The sequence below is a fragment of the Ambystoma mexicanum genome, chromosome 7q (assembly GCF_040938575.1).
Source record: "Ambystoma mexicanum isolate Mex_15411 chromosome 7q, UKY_AmexF1_1, whole genome shotgun sequence".
In the NCBI taxonomy this organism is placed as follows: domain Eukaryota; kingdom Metazoa; phylum Chordata; class Amphibia; order Caudata; family Ambystomatidae; genus Ambystoma; species Ambystoma mexicanum.
In genome coordinates, this window is record NC_090941.1 from 1,033,471,084 (window position 1) to 1,033,486,960 (window position 15,877).

Sequence of the window (15,877 nt, forward strand, 5' to 3'; positions counted from 1 at the left end):
TGGGGTGCCAACCGCCTGTCTTCTTTCTGACAAGGAAGTACCTTGAGTACACTCCGGAGCCCCGGAGCCTCCTGGGGACGAGCTCGATGGCACCTTTCTTGAGCATCGCCTTTACCTCCAACAGCAGTTGAGGGACATGATTCTCCTTCCTGGCCACGGGAGGAATGCGAGGGCACTTCTTTTGGAATTCCAGCGAGTGCCCGTTGGCCAGGGTGTCCAACACCCAACGATCGGTGGAGATGGACTCCTACACGCTGATGAACTTCGTCAGCCGGCCTCCCACCGGGGTGCTTCGGTGGGGGCCCCCCCGACAACCCGGCCTGGTCAGTCTTGCTTGGAGGCGGCCTTGCCACCTTGGCGACGACGGCGGGATCCCCCTTGCTTGCCACGACCTCTGTAGGCCTCCTGGGAAGAGGAGCGGGCCGTCTGGCGGAAAGTGGAGGCGCCACCGCTGGATCCTTTGGAGGCACCCCGTCTGCCTCCGGAGCTCCGAAACCCCAAGGGCCCAGGCCGTCTCCGAGTCAGTCTTGATGGCCTGTAGAGACAAGTCCACCGCCTTACCAAAAAGGTTGTTGCCGTCGAACGGCATGTCCAACACTCTGGTCTGGACATCCTGGTGAAAGTCTGTCGCCTTGAGCCATTCTCGTCGTTGGAGGCAAACTCTGTAGCCCAGTTGGCGAAATCCGGTATCAGCAATGTCCGTTACCACCGTTATGGCGTGATCCAACGCCACCTCGCCTTCCTGCAGAATTTCTAGGGCCTTTGCCCTTTTGTCATCAGGCAGGAAGTCTAGCAGTGGAGCTATCTTGAACCAGAGCTCCCTGTCGTAGCGGACCACGATCGCTAAGGCATTGGCCGCCTTAATCGTCGCCGCCGCCGACGAGATGACTCGTCGTCCCATAGAGTCCAACTTCTTGCCCTCGTTGTCCGGCGGGGAAGTGGAAGTTGAAGCCGCCGCACCCGCTGCCTTCTTCTTAGCCGCTGCCGAGACGACCGAGTCCGGCGTGGGCTGGGCCCTGAGGCACAAGGGGGCGGCTGTTAGGCAGAAACCTGTACAGTTCCCTTAGGGAACACTGCAAAAGATTTAAGACTACAAGTGTTGGCAGTAAACCCACTTGGTAGCAGTCTGTACCACCCAGATTTACCTGGTAGCTGTGGCTGAGCAGTCAGACGTCCCTCAAGAAGAGTTAGGCAGTATGCAAAGTATACTCAATAGGCACTCAGATACAATAATACAACACTGACCAGAGCTTTGGTATCAAAGTATATAATTATTTATTTAAAAACACACAGTTGAAACACTCCAGCACTCTTATTGTAAACTTATACTAAACACAGTTACTATTATGATATATACACCCCTTTTTCCCTATTAGATAAATCACAGTAAAACACCACTTATTTTCATACAGAGGTGAGCGCTTAACTAGATTGCACTCTAATAAGTTTGTGAGAAAGGGAGGGAAAAAGACAGAATATAAAGAGGTACACCACTCTGATTCAGGAACACTGTTAGCAAGGCAGAGAGCGAAAAGTCACTGGTGAGCCAAAGTCCAAAGGCTGGGCCCACTCTTAGAGAGAGTAGAGCACAAATGCGCCCAAGAACACACAGTTACACTAGGCTTAGAAAAGTCTTGCAGAGGGTTCAATAAGAGTTTAGAGAGGCTTAGAAAAGTTTAGCCAAAGTGTCCCAGGCTAACCCAGGTTCGAAAGCCGGGGGCGAAATCTACCCCGTACAGTCGGTAGCAAGAGAAGCCAGGCGGAACACGGTACCTTAAGTGGGAAGGATCCTCCAGCGGTGGCAGTTGTTCCTGGTAGTGGGTGAAAGTTGCGTCGTCGTCCAGGGGAAGAGAAGATTTCGACTTGGAGGAAAGATAAAGGTCGTTGCACTACCAGGGAAGAAACCAGCCGCTGAGTTTTCTGGTTAAAGGTGGTACCTTGGTTTTGCGGTCGTGGTAAAACGTGGTATCCCGGTTGCCGGGGTGCTGGGCACGGGCAAGGCGGCCACGAGGTACGTCGGGAAAGCGAAAAGACGGTGAAACTGGTTATCCCCACCAGTCAAAGGAAGCAGACTCTCTGGCGGGAGATCGCCTCTGTCGTTGGGAAAAGTGGTGAGGCAGTCCAGCAGGGCTCCACCGGTGGTGGTGTCGTGGCAGGTCGGCTCAGCTTCTCCCTCGTCGGATTCTTAGGTCCTGTGGCGACTTCTGTCGTTCCAGTCCCCAAAGCCCTGCTTTTATGCAGCAAACCCCCATTCACTCAGCCTAGCTGTCACTCAAACATGCTAAGTGGTGAGCCGGGCCAATCAGGATGGAGTGCGACTTGAGTTGCCTAGGCAACTCAGTCCAGGGTGCCTAAATTCCCCTCCACCCCTCCTAAGTACCCCAGACATAGTGGCACCACTTTGGAGGGCTTCTGTGGAGAAGCCCGCCAAAAAGTGGAACAAAGGGCTCGACTTGGGTTGGAGTCACAGAAGAGAACACAAACGCCATTTTAGAATCAAGTTTTGGCAAAAAATACCAACCGGAGAATTAATATTAATTAAATAAACCGGCGGTATGTTCGAGGCTACCATAAATAATTAAATAAAGATAGTAGCCTAAAACAATGGGAAATCCCATTGGAAAATATTTGCGGTTGAATATAAAAAGTAGTATCCACTGCCACCAGCCAAAACTCGATCAGGGGGGACAGAGCCATGCCCCCTCGACTAACAGACCCTGGGCAATCGAATTGCCCCAGCCAGTACGTCCACAATATGATGGTTTGTACTGGTTCTGTTCAGAATTTAAGACTAGCAAAGTCAATGGTGACTTTACATGCCCTGGGAGACAGCAGTCAGTCCCAGGGTATGGAGTCTATACTGGGGGGTCACTAAGACACCCCTGTGTCACTGCACTGAGTGTGCTGTGTAACACATCACAAAAACACATGTAGCCCTATGGAGAAAAAGACCCCATAGCCCATTAAACACATCTAGATTCAAAGAAACACACTCAAATCATGCCCAAGAGTGAGGGTAAAAGAGTCTCACTCTTGGCAGGAGAGAAAAATAAATCCCAGAAATCCAGCAAAGCTGCTGGGGGACTCACTAGGTTAGGAAATTCAGCCTAAACAGAGAATTCTCCCTAACAGCGGCATCGGGGACTCGGTACTTCTTCTCGTACCTGTCCCTCTTGGCGGGTGTCGTGGAAGAGTTCTTGAGGACAGCAAGCCCCTCGTCCCAGATGTCGTCGAGTAAAGGCACCGCAAGGACCGTCTTCCTCTTGGCCTCTCGTCGTTGGTACAGAAACCCCTCCTTTTTCTGCTCTTCAGGGCAGAGCTGAAAGAGCTCGGATGCCCTGGTTATCATGGCGTGGAAAGAGCCAATCTCGTCGGCTGTGGACGCCCGCGGTGGGGGGTAGGGGGGAGGTGGTTGGATGGTGGATGGGGGGGGGGGGATTGTGACGACAGGATGTCTGCTGTGTCATCGTCGCCGTCCGTCCTCGTCGCTGTATCCGTCGCCGTACCCTCTCTAGGGTCCGGCGAGGGGGATGAGGGGTCCACCAGTCTCGCAGGCACAAAGGGCGGAGCGGGGTGGACTCTCCTCTGCTTGTTCGGAGGGCTTCCTGACGGGCCTGGTTCTGGTTCCTTCGTTGGGGTCCGTGGTAAAGGATTGGATTGCCAACAAAATGGCCGCCTAGCTATCCTGGGCTCGGGCAATGGCTGCGACAGACGGGATGGCCGCTCCACTGGGACCTGTTCGTCGTCATCGTCGCTATCTTCGATCATGTCAGCAGGGACCGTCCCCTGGGATCGAAACTTCTCGAACCTCTCGTTGAGGCCTATGGACCTTTCGTTGAGGCCCTTCTCCGTTTCCACCAGTTCCTCCTCAGAGGCTGATTCCGAGTCTGTAATGGCCACCGCCCCCCCCTCTTTTTTAGCCGGGGGCTTCACGGGGGTCTTAGCGATGGGCTGGAAAGAGGATTCCCTCTGCGGTGGCAGGGATACTCTGGGCCCAGAGGCCGTTTCCACTGGCGTAGTCTCAGCTGGCTCTGCCAGGGTCGCAGCGACCACTTCGGTAGAGGTCTTTGCCGGGTGGATCAAAGCCCTCATCACCTTAGGTGCGCCCTGGGCCTTCGCCTTGGGGGGAGGGTCAGCGCCTCGCTCCCCCTTCGAGATCGACTGGGTCCGCTCCAGCGGCCTACCCGGGTTCTTGGACTTCCTCGTCCCCGAACCAGAGCGCTGGCTCGTGGTCGAACCTGCCGGGGAAGTAGCACCCTGCTCGGCAACCAAGAGCCCGACCTTTCGGCGCTCCCGGTGTGATGCTGGAAATGCATCAGAGGGACAGGGCCTCTGAATCCTTGTCCTTTACTGCTTTTTATCGTGTGTTCCGTCATGTTTTCTGCCCAGGAGTCCATGTGGGACTCCTGGCAGTGCAGCTCTCTCTTTTGGTTTGGTGAACAGACCCATGGGATACCCTTATGGCACCCATGGGTAGGGGTACAACCCTGTACCCCTAGTGTATGTTTATGGGCACCTGTGGGTGGCCCACAGAGCAGGGTATGGGCTGGTGGCAGCTCCATGCTGAATTTGACAGGTGCTCTGGGTGTCCTCCATTTTGGGATACCCAGGCCCTGCCATTGGGATCAGTTGATTCCTGCTAGGAAACAAGATGGCCCCTGTGGCCTCTTGCTTCCTTTGGCCTGATACCTTGTTTCCCAAAGTCCAGGGAAGCCCTGACTCTGTCCCTTCCCCCTGACTGGCTGTTGGGTGGAAGTTCCATATATGGTGTTGTTGTGAAGGCCCAGCTAGACTGGCTGGAGCCTCCCCAGTGACTGTATGTTGTGGGTACCTCCTGTGGGTGGGACCTGGGTGAATGGAGTGGGTGACCAATATACACTCCTTGTTGTGGTGTCTGGTTTCTGGCATGAGAGACAAAGACTGAGACAGCCCTGCCCGAAACTGGCCTGAATGCAGTGTGTAGTGTTGAATGGCTGGGTACTTGTCCCAATCCACATTCCTTGTTGTGAGTGTCTGAAAGGGAGGAGTATGGCCTGAATGCACTGTGTGCCTGATTGGCTGACTGACTGCATGAATGCCCTTCTGTATGATTGGCTGCTGAGTGTGTGCCAGCAGTGTGGATGAGAGACAGAATAGTATATCTGGGGACCTCTCACCACTGTTCAGAAGGTTCAGGGAACGTTCAGAAGCGTTCTGGAGTTGAGTCTCCACTCTAAAGAGTAACTGGAACTGCTGATCCTCGACGTCCAGCTGGAAGAAGAAGACTTGCTATTGCATTTGCTTCGACCGATCCGAAGGCTGCCGAAATCGAAGACTGACCCGAGAGAGGACCTGGTAAGGCGCCCTCTTCCCGTGCTCCGAGGGACCATCGAGCACCGCTCCATCTTCGCCGAAGTGCCCTGGAAGACAGACCCTCGAAAGGCTGCCGACCCGAGACGGGACCGCCGAGGAGATTGAAGTGAAGCACCCGGACATCGACGCCGTCGAAGTCCATTGTCGTCGACCAGGGTTCGCAGGTTTGTGTAACCGCTGGAGGCTCGTCGAAGTTGGGTTGCCCAGCCGTGGGAACCACTTGACGCCTTGCCGCCGACGACCGGAGCCGTCCGCTCCTTTGCCTAAGAACATTCCAATCGAAGGACTCCCTCGTCCGCACCGTCGACCGCTTTATCCTGCCGGAGAAAGTCGAGGACGACCAACGCGCCGAGGAGAAACCTGTCGGTGGGTTTCCCGCCACCCGAAGACCACAAAGACGCGAACGACTCGACGCCCTTGCTGGGCCTCCATCTCCACAATCTTTGCGGTCCAGAACTATTGTCACCGAGGTGCCCCGCACGCCTCTGCCTTGCAAGACGCCGACGAGCACCGCTCGGACGGAGCTGCCGCCTCATCGACGCCGTTCTACCCTGTTTGTCGACGGACGTTCGACGCCCCGTGTCTCCCGCTTGAAAGGGAAGGCATTCAAGAAGGGCCGTCGATTCCCTGTCGCCGAATGCCGAGTTCCTCGATGCTTCTCGACGCCATTCGACGATCCGTGACTCCCGCTTGAAAGGGGGTCGCTCAAGAAGGATCTGTCGACGCCGCTTCGAAGAACTCGACTCCACCAGGTACATTGGGGGGGTAAAAACATTATAGGAGGGAATAAGACTTGCAGAACAATATATGGACTGGGCTTGTGCTATATCTTTATTTTACAGGTTGCCCAGGTGGGGGGATCTCCACACAGAACTGTGTCTAGTGATAGGGGCCAGTATTCTGCCTATTGCTCAACCATCTTATTTTCTCCCCTCTCTCTATTGCTGGTTTCGCTCTATTGATCTGTGTGACATTGTTACAGTATTGTTGATGCACTTGAATGAGATCTAATACAAAGGGTGGTACCACTTTAGAATTGTATATATTTGCCATTGTTGATTTTCCTAAGTACAAAGTGAGTTATTGTGATAAGTGTACATAACCTTGAATATTGATTATATAAAGACTGTGTTCTAAACAATACAGTGTGTGGACATCCCTTTGTGGGGGCTTGGGGACTACACTGTACTTAAGAACCAGCCTGCATCACCTCCTGAGAAGCTCGGCCTCGATTGCTCGTCCATTGCTACCGTACTAGAGAATCTTGGCTGGGGTCCTCTGTGCCTCTCTTCTACCATATAGAGACACCCCCCACCGGTCCTTTACACCCGGTACCCGCAGACTTGCGGTGCTTGGCCTTCTGTTGGGCCCCCATCGCTGGGGCTCCCTCACAGGACTTAGAAGCCCGCTCAGACTTCTTCGCCTTCTCCCCTGCTGTGCCCTTCTCCAGCCAGGCGGCGAGGCGGGAACGACGATCTTGTTTGGTCCGTTCCGAAAGGTTCTTGCAGGACGCACAGTCTTTCTCCACGTGCGTCTTGTACTCATGAAGGCAGTAGAGACATTGCGAATGCTCGTCCTCCTTGAAAACGTTCTGTAATCCGCATCCAGGGCAGCACCCGAACAGCTTGGATCCGGGCCTCGAGCTTCCCTTGTCCTGGGCCATGTCCGTTGAGGTAGGCCGCAGATCTTCCAGAGTCCTCCAAGAAGTGTAAACCCGACGAAAACTTCACCCTTGAGGGGCGTAGAAGAATTCTGAAACAGGTCCCCGTTATCGGAAGTAGAAACGGTGGAGCTTGAGGCTCGATTAAACCGAAAAAATTAGAAAATCTCCTGAAAAAGCGTGAAAACGCAGTAAATAACACAAGAGCTAAACACGAGGACACTTGAGCGTGCAATAAAAATCTGAGGATGGCTGCCGGAGGCAGGGCTTAGGGAGAGGGCAGTCATTGGCTGGGGGCAGTATGACCCAGAGATCAGTGATTGGTTACTACTAAGAAAGAGATCAGAAACGAAACCGATACTGATTTTTTCTTTACCAAGGATTCCCAGCCTGAGGACGGGGAATATTCATGAGCATGTGAATCCATGCCAGACCCCATGCTGGAGAAATGTCCCACGACCCCACTCTCCCTACTGTATTTGGCTGTTGAGGCCAGGCCACGTGTTCGCTGTCAGAGATCTTGATCGCCGGTGAACAGCTTTGCAGCTACGACGCCGAAGGAGGAATGCAAGTAATAATATAAGTTAAGGCCGACCAAAGGCCGAATAAAGTTTTTTGTAATGTCTCTCGAGGAGCTCTGCGTATAGGCGACCAATATCTGGGCGGAAAAAAACAATCTGAGGGACCTCGACGCGTGAGGGATTGTGGGTACACTGCACGTCACTATAGGGATAGTGTTACAGACAAACCTTGTCGACGTCCCCTTTTCGACTACGAAACACAAAATACAATACTCTGCAGTGACCACTGGATGTCTGACTATGCACAGCATGTGATTCTAGGCAGATTAACAAACATCAGAAATATATATTCTTTTTAATACAAAGCTTTGGTCAGTGTTTCCTTGTACCATAGCACTGTAGTCCCAATGTGTAAACCCTGAATACTGCTCATCTCCCTCTTGGGATACATCTGACTGCTTAGCCACAGCTACCGACTAAATCTTTGTGGTGCAGACTTATATCAAAGGGGATTTATTGCTCACACCTGCAGTCCTAATCTTCTGTAGTGCTCCCTAAGGGAACTGCACAGGATTCTGCCCAACGCTTATCTGCCGATGGAAAGCGCAGCTTTGCCAGGGTCAAGATCATTCTCTTCGAGGGAGCACTCCCTCACTGGTAGGTTCGCCATAGAAGTAGTTGGTGACAGCGACCTTGTCCTTCCCATGCTGGGACCCGCAACCGCAGCGAACCCAGGGATTAACATTGTGCAGCCTGGCCTTCTTTTGGACCCCCAGGAGAGTGGCGTATTTAAAGGACCTCAACCTCTTTTCTGAGGGAGTTCGTTCCTGGCGTAGGCCAGTCCTGGGTGAAGCATGACCATGCCCTCAGTCAGAGGTCTTACCAGACTTCAACCAAGTCGCCAGCCTGCTGTAGCGGTATTTCTTCATCTTTTATTCGTAAATCTCTGGCAGACCTTGCATCCCTCATCAAGGTCCGGATGCAGGCAATACAGGCATTTATGGTGTCGATCTTCGACATACACATTCCTCAATCCACATTTCCCGCAGAGTTTAAAGAGGCATCTTAAACGAAGTAGGGCCAAGCCCAGACCTTCTCGAAATTCTATGAAAGTCTGCTACTAGTATGATCTTAGTAGATAGGTTCCCGCTGTCGGTAGTCGACCTTTGGTCAAACGATGAGATGGAAATCCGTCAAAATGTACTCACGATTTGTCCCAAAAAAACTTGAAATATGAAAAAAAATAGCTTGGAGAGCAACAAGAGTACTCCCAACACTGATGCATGCAGTAAAAATCTGAAGATGGCCCACAGGGGTGGTGCTTAGGGAGAGGACGGTCATTGGATGGGGGCAGTCAGTATGACGCAGAGGACAGTGATTGGTTTAGAGGAGAAATACAGTTTTAAAGCTAAAGTGATTAGCGCACCCAGAGATGGCCATGCCACAAGGTTTTTGTCATGATGCCTACCCCCGGAGCACCAGGCCAGGCCCAGCACCCCCGGAAGCAGGCATCATGCCCTGGGGTAAAAGCCCAGCGGCCCCTTATAGGGGCTCTTTGGACTCAGTCCTGGCGCCTTTGGCGCCAGGCTCATAAAGGGAGGTGTTTTGTGCACTTACCTGATGCAGACCATGCTGCACGCTTCAGGCCTCCCTGAGACCTGAAAGGGACACTTTTTTCATAGGGACTATTTTTTCACTCGGGCGTGGCCAGGGAAGGATACATACCTAGTTGGGGAAGGATACATACCTGGGACTTCTTTTGAGGCTATTTAAGCCACGCCCAGACAGCAGCTCATGCTTCACGTTGTTCTGCTTCCTGCAGCTTAACGCTCACCGTGTCTGCTCCTGGACTCCAGCCACGCCCGCCTCGAACCTGGAAGACCTGCAAGGAAGGAAGAGAAGAGAAAGGTGAAAACCAAGGACTATTTCAAACTTCTTACCTGCATCCGGAATCTTCTCACCAGCATCCCTGAAGAAAGACTTGCATTTAAAAGCATCGCGTTGCTCGCTGCAGCGCCACGCTTCACTCACCTGTCCTCGAGACATCTCCCGGCTCCATCGCGGCAGCCAGCATCGGACGCCACATCTCTGCACCTAGGGGAGAGAGGAAGAAACAAAAGATGAGCAGAAGGAACACAGAAGGAAAGCCTGATTAACAGCCATAATACTTACCGGCTTTTCTTCCACATTTCGGGTCGGCGCCGCCCCGTTGGCAGGTACCGTACCCCGGCCCCTATGGGGAAAGGACAAGAGACATTACTGGGGAATGATAAGGACATTTAGAGGGATCGCCCTCATCACTACTCACCTCGGCAGTTTAACCCCTTGACGCATCGCCTTCATTCTGCACCTGAAATAAAGGACAGATCACAGGTTAGAAAGACAACATAAAGGGGGCCTCACTTGAACTTTGAACTTTCATACTTACGGTGCATCGCTCAGGAAAGTCAAGTGGATTTTGCCAGCGCCATTCTGAAAACCAGTGAAGTAACTGGACGAACGCGCGCCCCTGCACCAGAAGCAGGATGGAGAGTTCATCCTTCCAAACCATAACGTGAGCTTAAACCGGGGTTTGGAGAAAGTTAGAGAGGAACGAAAGGAAAAGGGGGGAGCTAGCACACTATTCTGCAGACTGTTAATCCCCTTTCTCATCTGCAGAAGGATATTCCTACGGGCCAGGCAAGCACGATTTGGAGGTCCTGTCCAATCGGTGTTCCGGGTCCTGCGCATCACGCTAGAAGAGGCCACAGCAATCCAGACTAGACCAGCGCCCCCGTGGGAACCAGGTGAGCGTTACAGTTTTCTGCTTATTCTTTGGCCATTTTGTAGCTCAACATTCTTCCAGCCCTCTTGGGTCAGGAAATCCCATGTATGGTATTGCACTTTCCAGGGAAAGCTACTGCTTTTGTGAGCTAGGGACCTCTATTGACAGTTTAGCCTTCCCACGGCCCACATTAGCACAAAAGGCGAAGGAGGTAGTAGCTCTCTTAACTGTCACTGTTTTACCCTTATGATTGCGTTTTATTTTGGTTCGTAGGAATACGAGTGCTGAGTGGGACAATTTACCCTCGACTCACTCATCCTTGTACTCCTGCGGAGCAGAATCCAATTAGTCATAGGAACAATCTGAGATATCTTGCTCTAATAAATGTAAGGCCCTTCAGATGGCACATCAGTCCCATCTTGGATGAGGAAGCCTATATGGACACATCCGGGGAAAAAAGTCAGTAAAGTTGACCCAGAAAATACAAAAGGTTCAGGGCCACTTGCCAGAGGAAGGATTTATGACTTTCAACCTCTTAATATGCATATTCCTGGCCTGTTGGGGATTGGCTCTCCCACTTAAGGGAGGCCAACAATATTCTTCCCATACCACAGCAAACAAACTTGTAATCTGATACTCCTTGAAATGATTACCACTAAGCTTAACAATGGACATGCATGAGCATTTGATAACAACACCACTTTCGACTGATCTGGGCTTGGCACTAGGCCTTTGTCTCTCTGGCTGGTAGGGCTAAGAGGCCCCTTAATAGATTTTGCAGCAAGGCAAGCCATTTGAGGGAGAATAATTGACAACGTATCCAGACTTCGAAAGAAAATGTTGTTCACACCCCACTCCACTACTCTATTACACATACACATTCACGCTGATGACTCTTACCTGACTGAGCTAGACGGTCCTTGGCATTGTGGCAGTGCAATTGTTCTATCCGACTACACAGTGATGTCACCTTTGTGTGCAACCTCTCCAACTCGTATCCTGAACAACCCTGCATAAAATACACAATAGTCAGTCATTCTTCTTGTCCCTGTGCATGGTGTACTATTCCGTTTGTGCAGTTTAGTAGGTACACGATGTAGCCAAACGAGAGCGATCTGCTCTTGAAATTCAAGACACCAGTAACATTTTTTACAGGAGAGGAAAAGTAAAGTCCATTTTTGTGTAATACATATGCCCAGCTGCACAGTAGACAATCAAGATGGTACAAGTTACTTACCTGTAATTCTTGTTCGAGGGGATTGTGTCCTCCGACGTATTCCACATCTATGACAGTAATCACCACAGCTGTGCTTCTTCAGAAAATATTTCGGCGTCCTACGTCGAGGACGTTGATACGCTGTCCCTCGAGAGCCGATGTCACCGTATGTTATATGTAGTCCGCACGATGCCCGTAGCCTCAGTTCTGTTTATTCCAGGAACGTGTTCGCTTCGGAATATCGGCGTGCCTCGGTTCTTCTCCCGTTTATCGGTTCTTCGAACTTGGTTGTTTGCGAAATATGTCTTCGTCTTCTACCCCGCGGTCGTGTTTCAAGAAGTGCCAGGACTGCGGTTCTAAGAGGTCGCTTACGGACCCGCACAATGTCTGCCTGTGGTGCCTCGGCGAGAGCCACGCCACCGCAATGAATGCCAGTCTTTGATATTGAAGGCCTTGCGGGAGCGGAAGAAGTTATCTGTAGGTAGGGTTTCCAAACCCCGTAAGCCAAAATCCGCAGGGCTTTCGACCGACGATTCGAGGGGCGATTCTATGCGTCAGCCTAAGTCCAGGGGGTCTCGGTCCCAGAGTGGTTCCCGCCATTCCTCTGCCTCTTCTAGGCACTCTCGGAAGCACCGTCACCGGTTGCCTTCCCCGTCCCTTCCTCGTCCGAGGACTCTGCCAGACGGTGGGTAGCTTGTCCCAACAAGCATTCATCTCCGGCGGAATGTGTCGCATTTTGCAAGGCGATGGCGATTTTTGAATTGCAGGGCTCCGTTCCGTCCGCGCCTTCGAGAGAAGCCGGCAAGGAACGCCCTAGGGCCACTGCTCGCATGCCTTCGGGCGGTCGGCGCGATCATCTAGCCGTGCCCACTCCAGGTCCCTGTCCTAGACGCCCTTGAGACCGTTGGAGCCTGTGAAGCCTTCTAAGAAGGCATCGACGCCATGTCCATCGAGGGACTCTCTCGAGGCTCCGATACTGATGAAGTCATCAACACCATTGGCGCTGAGGCCGTTGAAGGACGCGCTCGGGGCTCCGGCCTCGAAGCTGTTGTCAAAGTCATCGGCGCCTCGCTCGAAGTCGATTCTGTCGACGCCCTCGATGTCTTTTGTGGAGGCTTTAGCGGAGGTACCCTGGAGGACGGTGGAAACTCAGAGGAAGGCCCTGAGTAAATCAGTGAGGCCTGTGTTTCAGCCTTTTTCTGTGCCCTCATCCAGGGATTTATTCCAGCCTTTGGATTATATCTCAGAGGTGGATGAAGGGTCAGATGTTGAGGGGTTTGTTCCTCGTGAGGTTCATGACGAACTGTTCTCTGATCATAGCCAGATGGAATAACTACATCAATCTGGACACCTCCCCGGAGGTGGAGTTTGGCAGGCCAGAGCCTGGTACACACGCTGAGTCTTCCTACAGGCGTCTCATGTCGAGGGTGACGGAGTACTTGGGGTGGTCTGCTCCATCTGTGGATTTTCTGGAGGATGACCTGACAGATATATTGGACCAAGGTCCAGCCACTGACCCGGTGCTGCCATTTCTTATGGCCTTACAAAGATAGGGCGGCGGCGGCTTGGACTGCTCCGGAGATTCTCCCAGCAGTGAATAAGTCGTTGCCGAAAAAATACTGTCCAGCCAGTGGTGACCCCTGCTACTTGTCTACGCACCCCACTCCGGAGAGTTTGGTGGTGCAGGCGGCTACAGCCCCAGCAAAGCGGGCTGCGTACCCTACCATCCCGCCGGATAGGGACAACAAGCGCTTTGACGGTTGGGCGAAGAAAGTATTTTCATCTGGGGGAATGGCTTTAAAGGCAGCCAACTCCGTTTGTGCCTTGGCAAGATTCACTCACACTCTGTGGAACTGTGCATCTTTGGCGGCTGAACATATTCCAGAAGGGGAGGAACAGGATGGTTTTCTTGCCCTCGTTCAGAATGGCAAGGATGCCATGTGTGAATCCGTTCAGTCGGGTCTGGACGTGGCAGACTGTCAGCCAGTCCATGGCGGCGAGCACCGTGATGCGCAGGTTTGCGTGGTTGCGGAAGTCAGGGTTTGCTCCTGATGTACAGTCCCGGCTTCTCAACATGCCCTTTGATGGTGAACATCTTTTTGGCAGCAAGGCTGACGAGAGCCTTGAGAGGTTGCAGACCTCCAAAGCTGCAGCAAAGTTGTTGAGTGCTGCAGTACACCAACCTCCGCCTTTTCGTCCTAGGGGACAGCAACGGAGGGGAGGTTCCATTCGATACTACTCTTCCTTTGGTCGATCGAGGGGAGCCACCAGTCAAACAGGCCAAAGTAGGAGTACCAGAGATGGAAAACAAGGTACTCGAGGTGCCAAAGCTGCTCGGGCAGTTGCCTCTTTGTCCTCAGGCACTGACGCAGCTGCTTCAGCTCAGTCATGAGGCCATGTCCCATGGTTTGCGGTTGGGGGGGGGGAAGGCTGGCGCAGCATCTTGTAGAATGGCGTGCCATTACTTCAGATGTGTGGGTTCTGGAGATCATAGCCCAAGGCTACTGTCTTCCTTTCCGGCAGAGGCCTCACGGCAATCTACCGGGGAAGCTCTCTTTGAAGAGTCCAGATCCGCTCCTTGCGCAGGAAATCAAATTCCTGCTGGAGAAAGGCACCAAAGTACTGGTGCCTGTAGCGGAGAAGAACAAGGGATGGTATCCCCCATATTTTTTGATCCCGAAAAAGAGAGGTCTTCACGAAGCTAATGGTGGTGGCAGAGTTTCTCAGGAAAGGAGGGATTCATGTCTACCCCCTACCTGGATGATTGATCAGGGCACGCTCTCCCGAGCAAGTCCTGGATCATCTGTCAGTCACCTGCCACTCATTTCACAGGCTGGGCTTCTCCCTCAACTTAAAGTCGTCCCACTTGACACCAACCCAGCGGCTCCAGTACATCGGAGCAGTGCTCGACATCCCTGGGGCTGTGTTCGCCTCCCCAGGTGAGGGCTCATCACATTCTGCAGATGGTGCACAAGTTTCAATATGCCCAGGTGCTCCCGGCGTTAGAGTTCTTGAGGTTGCTTGGCCTCATGGCATTCTGCATTCTCCTGGTGCCAGAGGCCAGGCTGCGGATGAGATCTCTGCAGTGAGCTCTCAATATGCAGTCGTCCCAAGTCTCCGGCAGGATGTCTGATCCCTTTCAGGTGCCGCCCTTGGTCGCCCAGGATCTTCTGTGATGGGCCGCCGAAAGCAATCTGATGAAGGGGGCTCCATTTTGGCTACCCCGGCCAGAGGTAATGATTGTGACGGACGCATCCTTCATGGGATGGGGAGCTCATGCCAACGAGTTGACAGTCAGCGGTCGTTGGTGTGTCGGAGTCCAGACTCCATATCAATCTGTTGGAGCTGAGGGCCGTCAGGTTAGCCCTGAAGGCTTTTCTGCCGTCTGTGCGGGGGAAGAATGTCCTCATTCTGATGGACAATACAATGGCCATGCACTACCTCAACAAAAAGGGGGGTGGGGGCAGGGTCTCTCCCACTGTGCATAGAGGCGATGCAGCTCTGGTTCTGAGCCATCCAGCAGGAAATTGCGATCTCGGCAGTTCATCTGGCCGGGGACGAAAACTAGGCGGCGGACACTGAGCAGGCAGAGCACGGTCTCCCAAAAGTGGGAGCTGGCTCAGGAAGTTCTTTTGGAGATCTTCACCCTGTGAGGGACCCCACAAGTGGATCTCTTTGCCACCAGTGTCAACCGAAAGTGTGAAAGATTCTGCTTGCGGGAATTTCCTCCAAGAGGAGCCTTAGGAGACGCGTTCGTAGTGGAGTGGTCCTTCCCACTGCTGTACGCGTTTCTTCCAGTCCCCGTCATCCCGCAAGTGTTGCGGAGGTTACCGAGGTTCGGTTCCCGAATGATCCTCATTGCTCTGGCATGGGCAAGGAGCGCGTGGTATCCCGACCTTCTCGACATGTCCATCTGCCCTCCACACCGTATTCCCTATCGAGGCGATCTGCTCTCACGGGAGGGGGGTCGATTTCTCCATCCAGAGGTCAAGTCTCAGCCTTCATGCTTGGTATCTGAAAGATTGAGGTATAAGGATTGGGACCTCCCTGAAGACGTGATGGAGGTGTTGCTTTCGGCAAGAAGGCCCGCAACAAATTCCCTGTACCGTTGCCGTTGGAGAAAGTTCTGCGACTAGTGCAGGGTAAAGAATGTGGATTCTTTTTCATGTGCCATTCCGATGGTTTTTTCTTTTTTGCTTTTAGTTTCTAAAAAGGCTAACTAATGTGTTTCCACAGTCACCTTTCCAGGTGCCGGGATGGGATTTGAACTTAGTTCTAAAGTTCCTAGTGGGATCCCCATTTGAGCCCTTACATTCTTGTCCGTTGAGATGGTTGTCTTTTAAGACTGTATTTTTAGTTGCGGT

At 52.6% G+C, this 15,877-nt stretch overlaps 1 protein-coding gene across 2 annotated transcripts in view; it reads right to left on the reverse strand.

Moving 5' to 3' along the window:
* NUP98 (nucleoporin 98 and 96 precursor) overlaps positions 1-15,877 on the reverse strand; it is a 2,071,147-nt gene that overhangs the window by 73,050 nt on the left and 1,982,220 nt on the right. For both annotated transcript variants that reach the window (XM_069640340.1, XM_069640339.1), the window contains exon 32: positions 11,198-11,306. In XM_069640340.1, coding sequence (XP_069496441.1) covers positions 11,198-11,306 — 109 coding nt within the window. The remainder of the gene's footprint in view (positions 1-11,197; positions 11,307-15,877) is intronic.